This window comes from Bombus bifarius, unplaced genomic scaffold (genome assembly GCF_011952205.1).
Source record: "Bombus bifarius isolate JDL3187 unplaced genomic scaffold, Bbif_JDL3187 scf7180000008456_frag, whole genome shotgun sequence".
Lineage (NCBI taxonomy): Eukaryota > Metazoa > Arthropoda > Insecta > Hymenoptera > Apidae > Bombus > Bombus bifarius.
The window spans coordinates 1-9881 of record NW_022884666.1 but is presented as its reverse complement, the minus strand read 5'-3'; the positions used below and the strand labels follow the sequence as shown (position 1 = coordinate 9881).

At 34.2% G+C, this 9881-nt stretch overlaps 1 protein-coding gene across 1 annotated transcript; it reads right to left on the bottom strand.

Annotated features, from left to right (window-relative positions):
* Positions 1-239: 239 nt before the first annotated feature.
* Positions 240-1715, bottom strand: LOC117213011 (the record flags this gene model as incomplete). The annotated part of the gene is made up of 3 exons (XM_033458221.1): positions 240-626; positions 711-1142; positions 1368-1715. Coding segments are annotated over 3 exons (1167 nt in total), but the record flags the coding sequence as incomplete, so codon positions are not given.
* Between the last annotated feature and the right edge of the window lie 8166 nt (positions 1716-9881).

The following is a 9881-nucleotide window of genomic DNA, read 5'->3' as shown; positions in this document are numbered from 1 at the left end:
GGTGTGCACATTCTTCTATCAAAGAATTTATAGACTGCTTTCTTCGGAATTTATCGTTGCATTGCAAGTTCATTTTCGCGTATGTACGCTAAAATTGATAAAAATTCCAGTACTCCATGCATTATAATGTTTATTAACTCATTAAGTAAAACAACACTTACATTGCGCCTAATGTGGAATTGTACGACTTGGTCTGGCTTCATCGTCCGATGTGTCGTCGTCAGGTCGTCAGGTGGATCTTACTGTTTGGAGCTATATTTTGGATAAAATATCGAATGAATAATAGCTTGTGTTTTTATAACAGAAGAATACTTTGATACTGTTTGTAATGTTACCTGCAATGTCATCATCCGAGTCTCCTTCTTTTGTTTCGCTAATAAGATTTTTTTTGCTTTTTCGACAGATCTTCGTGCCAGTTTTTGAACAATGGCTTTTTCTGAAATTTTTTCTTTTTCAAAGGCCTCGATTCTCCTTCTTACGGGCACATTTTTCTTCATTTCATTTTGAATGTCCTGTTTCGTCATGTTTCTATTAGACATTTCCCTTTCACGGGATGGCTCATCTTCTGCGAATAATTCTTCGAACTCGGTGAGTCCAATCGCTTGATTCAGCTGCTGAACCTCCTCCTGCAGAGTTATTGGCGACCGTGATGTAAATTTAGGTTCATTATTTTTTCCTGTACTACTAGCCAAGTTTCTATTAATTACTACCGTTTCGTTTGATTTTATTGGTGATAAAGGTTCTACAATTGCGGTAGCGTCCATCATCTTCTGCGTATAAGTAGAATTGATGTCCATCGTGGAATTCATAAGAGGAGTAAATTTCTCAAGTGCATCCTCGCACATTGAAGGATCTTCAATATCATTTCTTGCTGATGGAATTACTGTATCATCAATAATATTAGAATATTTACCCTTCGTGTTTTCACTCCGTGAAAAAGTTCTCTTTATATTACTATCTCTTGTTGTCATTGAAGACTTTAATGGTTCAATCCTTTCTGGCTGTATTGCATCTTCTTTTGAAATTGTTTCGCTTAAAACATTCTTTTTTGTTTTACTATGTTTTGTAGGACCTTTTGTGTTTTTTTCATCTGAACTACTTCTAGCACTTTCCTTTTTTTTAGGTCGGCCTCCACGTTTCCTCTAAAAATTTAGAATATATTTAACAACGTTATAGTAGTATTTATATACACAATGTACATACAATTATATAAGCAATTAGATTTTGACGTATTAATTAACCGATATCAAACATTATTGGGTACTACATATAAGGGTTAGTATTGATTAGTAACATAAGATAAGATAAGATTAGTAACATAAGATTAAAAGTATTAAATTTCATCATAATATGACACAAACATTTACATTACTGTCATCATCAAGAGATAGCCTTCGTAATTTTGTAACAAGTGACGTTGACTGCTGCTTTTTAATATTAATTGCAGCTTTTATTGCAGCCTTTCTTTTTGTTCGGTCAATTGTTGTTTCCAGCACATCCCCAGTTTTTACATCTTTATTTTCTGTTTTATCATGTACTGCTGAATCTGTTACTGTATTATCAGTATTGATAATATCATTTTCTGGGATAGTCTCTTTACGGCGACAACCTTTTTCCTTCAAAACTTTCGGCCTCTTTGTAGTTGAAGGGCCAGGGACTGATTTGGTAATCATTTCATTAATCTCCTTCTTTGATCCAGTATCCATATTTAAAATCTACGAATAAATGATATGTATTTAATATATACATTAAACTATACTTTTTAATAATACATACCATAATTTAATATTATGGTTGAAATTATGACGTATATAGCAATTAATACATACACATGTGTTTAGTTCTATTAACTTAGAAGCACATGTAAATTAAAAAAATATATATATATATATGAAACAATAATAAAATAATGAAGTAACATTGAGAATAGAATCTAGTTTAATTACACATATATACCCTTTTAACAATTCCGTTCTTATAAATTTTATTAAATTTACAGTGAAGCTTACAATTACACTAATGCCAATGAATATTAACGTATGCGTTTATTATTACACTAAATAAAAATGAAAGTAATGCAATGAAAAATACAATACACTTTAATGGAAATAAAATAAGTAAATAGCAAAGTATTTATTAATATTATTATATAGCATTATATTATATTATTATAATATTTATTAATATTTACTTACGTTTTACGTTTGCACAAAAACTATAAAATTTTAAATATAAAGAGAGATTTATAACAGAGATAAAGCAAGTCACAGAAATTAGTGTCTTTCAATGGCAAAAATGCGTTAAAGAAAGTGAAACGATAATCTCCGTTCGCGTCACAAGCGGAACTGTGCCGGTTTTGCTCCTTGAAAGTACACGCAGCGGTACATGAGCTAGAGAACATTTCAAATCATGTTGTTGTTTTTTTGCTTCGGAGTATCAAGATCGTTAGGACATACATAATATATTAATAAATAAACTCCGGGCAAAACAATGTCGCCGTTACGTTACCGTCGAACCGTCGAACAAAGACGAATTTGAATTCTCCGACTCTCCCCCGACCTGTTTATACTACACCAGTTTAAACGGACGCAATCGTAAAGAGTTCACGAGAGTTATGGATCAGTATCTACGAGTATCTACCGTCTTTGCGAACATTATCTATAATTATTTATTTAATCATTTGAAAATATACTTGAAGGTTTCAACAACGAGCAATCTTGTCTAATAAATCTCACGATCAACCATCCTCTACACACAAGTCCTCTGAAAACATAATCCTCTAAAACATAATCCTCTGCAAACATAATTATTAAATAAAAATCAAATATATCTTATTTAAATTACTATTAAATGCAATTTAATTATTATATTATTAACTAAGCAAATTTAATTTTAATTTAAAAAAAAATATATATATATATAAGCTAAAATTAAGCTTATAGGTTCATACCCTATCGATAAGTTTAAAAAAATTTTTATATAATTAATATATTTAATATACATATATATATACATGATATAATTTTTAATTAAAATTTTATTAAATGTAAATATATTTAAATAAATTATATATATATAATTATATTATATATGTAGTATCGTGGACGAAAGGCCTGGGAAATATCGGGCGAACTATGAACAATGTCGCGAGAGCCGAGGCGCCGTCGGGCCCATCAATGTGTCATCGGTCTTTTCAAGTGCATAGTTTCGTGGAAAAGACCTACGTGACCCTGGCTACGAGCGTCTGCAGAACAAGTGTGCGGTGGGCCTAGGAAAAGGACAACAGAATGCGACAACGGCCAGAGAGTGTCAGTCGAGAAACAGAGCGCGAGTCGAAAAGCAGAGTGCGAGTCGAGAAACAGAGCGCGAGTCGAAAAGCAGAGTGCGAGTCGAGAACGAGAGTGCGAGTCGAGGAGCCGAGTGCGAGTCGAGCGGAGACGGAGGTTGCGAGTGGCGTTGCCGAGAGAGTGTGGATTGCGCTGCTTTCTGTACGTTTGGTGTGAATAGTTCAAGTTAAGCCACAATCGTCTTTTCTGTCTGATTAACATCTCTATTGTCCACTTTTTGTGAACATATTACATCACGATATTACATATATGTATTATTAATAAATATAATATTTATAATATATTAAAATATAATTTTAAAAATAAAAATTTTAATTTTACAAATTAAACATAATTAATATTTTATTAATCTAAATAAACTTATTTCAAATAATAATAATAATAATATGATAATTTAAATTATTTATTAAATAATTTTATTAAAATTATATTTATATACATATATATTAAATAAGAATAAATTTTATATCTATTATTAAATATAAATTATTCAAATTTTTATTAAAAAATCTTTTTAAAAATTTATTTTTAATTTATATAATTATTACTAATATTAAATAAATAACAATGTATGTCGCTCTTGTGTGAGTAAGTCTGTGTTCTAAAGCCTAGACCAAGGTAAAGCAAAAACTGGGTAGGTCGAGTTTGCCGCCAAGACACAAAAACGCGGGTGCTCGGCAAAAATAAAATAAGCCGATGAGTCACTGGTCAATAAAATAAACTCGATCATTACAAACGACAATTTTCCCTAACAATAAATAATGTCAATGTTTTGTGTGTATTTATTATACAATTACATTATTTATATAAATGTCTCTTATGGTGTACAATTACATATATTTGAATAATGTAGGAAATATTGCTCTTTTTATTTTTACATTCCAACTGTACGAACAGTTTTGTTTTCCACTATACATACATACATGTATCTTAAATGTTATACATACTTTGCATGTATCATATTTGATGTATGATGTGTTCATAAAGATCTTGTTAAGACAGCTTGTTAAAATTGTACTTACAAATCTAATTGTACTCTACAAAATTGTACATACAATCATATCTATTAATCATTCTTACAAATCCTCTAAAAACATAACGACTTTTCAGTTCAATTTGAATCGTTGCGTTCAACGCCATCAGGGTGTCCTGCATAACGCGGGCATCCGACTAGGTGCTGATACCACATACAAGAACAAGTCGAATATGTGAAATAAAGCTTTTTAGCTTAAGGTCCCGTTTTGAAAAAAATACAGTTTGAACATGTTCGGTTGGCAATTGGCTTATTATTTTTCTCTCAAACAATGCGTTGTGTGAAAAAATTGTATTCCATATTTTTTTGTTATCTACTACTTAATTAAAAATTGATTGTAATAATAATTTATTGACGAATTATTTGAAATATGTTATCATGGTGTATATCCTGTGGAATTGACAAAACATACCTTTATGATTTTGTGAATCGATACGAGTAACAATAAATTTAAATTTGACGAATCAAAAAATTAAATATTTTAATTCTTATTTTATTATTCTAAAACAAAGTAGTCTACAGATATTTTTAACACTTCTACCCTTACGTGTCACACGTTATTAAAGTATACCATTGATACTGACACGTATATACGTTCGTTAAAAATATAAATTGGTACAAATCATTAGAAATACAATTTTCCAATTTGGTATCTTTCTTCGAAGATGGAGAATTCCAAATATTTTATTCCCATTTGTATTACTACGTAATTACAATTATATACTAATATATAATACGCGAGATATTGAACAGAAATAATAGAACCTTTCATTTGCAGTCACACAGCCATGTTATGTTTGTCTGACCAAATATGTATTAATCATGTGCAGAAATTACTGACGTCAAACTAATATTTCTATGCTGTTGTGATTCATTAGGTAATCAATTGCTTAGTCGAATCAGTTTGCCAAAGCCAACCATTGGAATAAGTAATTAGTTTTGTTGATTAAGAGCAAATTTAATTCGTATATTTACTCATTTTTGCACCATGTTACTATTTCTATTCACAATATAAAACTGTTATTCTATCGCATTGTTATTGCTACAATGTGGTTTCATCATTTCGTTCTGTTCATATTCATTTGAATAGCGAGAATTTTCAGAGATAAATACAGACGTATAAACAATAACACAGATTACAACGATAAAAATTGAATATCATGGGATTTATGGAAACGAAAGAAATGTTTTCGCATGCGAAATTATATTATTGTATATATGGTAGCTTTTATGTTATCATAAATATGACTGTTCTAGAAATATGAATTCTCTCTTTATTTCTGTCACGACATATGTACAGTGTTTATTTGTGTATTAACTATTCCGATAAATAAAAAGATTTATTACATGATTTTACAAAATTTGTTAAAATTGATTAAGAAGTTACTTTCAAGAAGTAATATTTACATAATTGTAAATTGAACCCTATGTTTAACAAAATTAGGCATTCTTAAGTATTTGTTATTGTAAATTACTATTATGCTTCGCCAAGTGTGATTGGCTATTTCTGGAACACAGCGTCCATCGATGTCTTCAATGAAAGAACATAAGTTTAATAACCTAACTTATCGACGAAATAAATCCCTGGCCCCCGGGTAGCGTGTTAGGAAGCTTCCGTGGTAATTCTTTTAAAAGCAATTAACGAGTGATCTGTTCGCGAATTATTGTATTGTATTATATATTATGTGGCATCATGATATCATAAGGAATACAAGTCACTATGATTTCTTCGTACTATTTCACAGATGGAGTGTGCAAATTTGACTTTACAATGAACAAAGTCAAACGTGACAATGACAAAATTGTATGTGGCAAAACTGGATACCTCAATGTTATACAGTGTGTCAAGAAAGTGTTTGTTGTCATCTTATGTCTTTGGGAGGTAATTCTACACCTTCGGATTTGCGAAGATCTGTTGAAAAAGAGGATCACAAAATTGACCTCGAGCATTCTATTGCACGTATTGCGTGTTTGTGCGCGTATTTATCCATCGATGTATTGCAAAGAACAGTTTGTCCAATAGGGGTTTCACACGCAGCAGTGGGAAAAATAATACTCTCACCCTGAGAGAATTGACCGGCGAGGGCGCGGCAGAGGCCATGGAAGCGCTTCGGTGAGGTGCGCTAGGTCCGTCGCAAATCTGCCCGGCAGGGGAACCGGCACGGCGGCTCCGGCGACGAGGCGCGGTGTAACGTGGCCGCATATCGCTCCATTAGGGGGTGTATTGAGCGCGGAGGGGGTGTATCCCTCACACCAGTTCCCGGGCCCCTCTAGATCGCTGCCGGGACGGTCATCGTGGAGGTTTTAGTCCGTTGGCGTCTGCCACTACCACGCCGCTTTTTCCCAGAAGCGACCTGGTGTCCGTGCGGATTTCCTCCACGTTAATAAAAAAAAAAAAAGTGGGAAAAATAATACGCCAAAAAGGTGTACGTTATAAGGTTCGCCGTGTGCGAAATTATGTCGTTTGACGAATATTCGATGGTTAGCCGCAAAGAAAATTATAACGCAATCCTTGGAAATATCTTGTTTACGGATGAGAGCGATTCTTCCGATAGCAATATTCTCGATCGTCAGACTGCCAAGATTTAGGCTTGTGAAAGTTCTCACATTATGATACAATGATACAGAGATTCAAGCAGGCTCGAGCAAGTTTGATTTATTATTATATTATTTATATATATATACATATATATATATGTATATATGTATATATGTATATATATATACATGTATATATATATATATATATATATATATATATATATATATATATATATGTATATGTCGGGTTAACATTAGAATTTAAGGCGTGTAACGATTCTTCGTTTGAATTAGCCATCGTTTTATGAAACAGAGATTATATTTACGCGAATATACAAGATTTTACAAAATATTATGAGTATTGAGTTTAATGAATGATAAGATTAACAAATGATAAGATTAACAAATGATAAGTTTAACTAATGATTCCAAACGAATCCACGGTCAACGGGATAACTCTTTACTATGCGTAGAATAATTTAAACACAAAAAAAAATACGATTGCTGAGGCACTCGGTAAATTGCTCGATGTATCACTTTCCAAGGCGATCACACGAATGAATATCTGATGAAAATCTTTTTCGCTGTACGACTGCATTTTGTTCGTTATATGCTCGCTGGAGGCATCGAGAAGCTTCCAATCGCCGCTGCTAGGCAGACTCTGCCAAGAATTTGTTGTATACTCTTTGGAAGCATCGAGAAAGATCCAAACGTCGTTGCTAGGCAGCCTCTGTCTGGAGTCTGATTCCTAATACAACGTGTGTCCCATTATATCGACATCTCCAAAGTACAATTCTATGTGATTTCTAGGGAGAACAATACAACCGATCCACACCTTCGTCAGGCAAAACGTTTATCCCGTGACCGCGGCTACGCTCGGCGACCAGCTGCCACCTCGAACCCACCCTCGCCATCACATATATCGAACAATTACAAATGACAACAATTGCTTAATTACAGCTATGACAAAATCCAGGCTAAAGCACCAGAAGACTCTCGCAAAATTGCAAAGGGAAGGCTCCGGTTTTCCTTTCATCTCCGACACGTTCTTTTGTGATCCCGTTGGCCGCGGATTCGTTGTCGGGCCTGAGACCATCGTCACTAGTGTCGCGAGTGCCAATTGTCGTGATCAATTGTCAAGACTGTAATAACTCTATTATTATAATAAACTACACCTGCGTGTACCGTACCAATGGTTAATTCCCGTGAAGATTCATTTGACGCCCACAACCCTACTCCCAGTGCTAATCCGACATACATATTAATATTTTTAAATATTTTTTTTTAATATTAAAAAATTTTTTAAATTTCCCTAATATTTTCAATATTATTCTCTAAATGTATAAGCTATTTAAATTAAACAAGTTCATCTTTCTCTTTATTTAATTTAAATATAAATTAGTAATAATATAGATATAAATTAGTAACCCCAACCTAACCCCAACGACCGACACCCTCGAACTATTACAGACGCGACAACGCACATCCTTCGAACACTAACAACAATATCAGAAACAACCGCCAAGATCGAAGATCGCTACCTCCATCGCAGAATTTTTTGAATTCTACAAGACAAAATATCACGTGTAACTATTGCAAAAAACCCGGGCATCTAGTGAAAGACTGTCACAAATTTAAAGCCCGAGTAGATGCCGGATTAATCGTACCCTATGCTTCGAGACCATCGGGAAACCAAACACGTCCTTCGGGAGAATGGGGCGAGCCACGAAGGAACGATACGCCGAATCGCCCAAGAGTACAGGCGGCAACCAGGCGACCGGCGCCGACGGCAACAAACACAACAAGGACAGCCACCCCCGCGAGATCGACTCCACCACCCATAACGAGAGACAGAGCGAACGCAATGCAGACCATAAGATCGAACGAACAACCACTAAATATTGTGGGGGGGTCATCCCACAACCAAACGAGGTCACAGACAGAGAATCCAGAATCTCAAGGCAAAAGGAAAAGAGTGAAGCACAAGCAACCGGCGAAGGAAAATCATCAGGAGTTGAATTCAGATTCGGAAGGCGACCTCTCCGAATTATTTCAATAAAATTTAACGATTCCCCAACGACCCCAACTGCACGAATAGTTTCCCCAGATCTAAAGACTAAGACGAGTTTATTATTAGACTCTGGATCGGAAATCAACATTATCAAGAAACCTGCTATACTCGATTCAGCCATCATCGACGAAAAGGAATCAATCGAAGTGCGAGGAATTGCGGCAACGAGCCTGGTCTTCTTAGGGCAGACGATAATACAGGTTGCGGGCCATCCGGTTGTTTTTCATGTAGTCGATGATTCATTGCTAATCGATCAAGACGGAATCCTAGGATCCGAATTTTTTGCAGGTTGTAAAGCTCGTTTAGATTATGAGGAAAAACATATCAAGTGGGGAAATATTTATATTCCCTTCGATACTAAAGAAAAAATAATTATACCGAAGCGAAGTTCAATAACGTGTTCGATTAATATCGCTAATCCAGAGATAAAAGAGGGATTTATTCCAAGAATCGAGCCGAACAAGGGAATCTATTTTGGTAATGCAGTTGTGAGGAATCATAAAGGAAAAGGTTACATAAGAGAAATAAATACTACTTCGAGAGATTACGTATTTACAACACCAACGATGGTAATTAAAGAATTTGAAAATCCCCCCCCCCCCCCGCTTCCTAGGACAGCGTGCAATACAGTTCTAAGATCGGAGGAAAGTAGATACGATAAAATAAATGAGTTACTACGACTCGAACATTTGAACGAAGAAGAAAAGGAAAATGCTAGAAAATTGATTCGTAATAATCAAGATAGGTTTCATATTCCAGGAGATACATTGGAAGCAACCGAAGTTCTGGAACATAGGATAATTACAACGGATAATATACCCATCAATACTAAACAGTATCGATATCCACCAATACATCGAGAAGAAATAAATCGACAGGTCCAAGAACT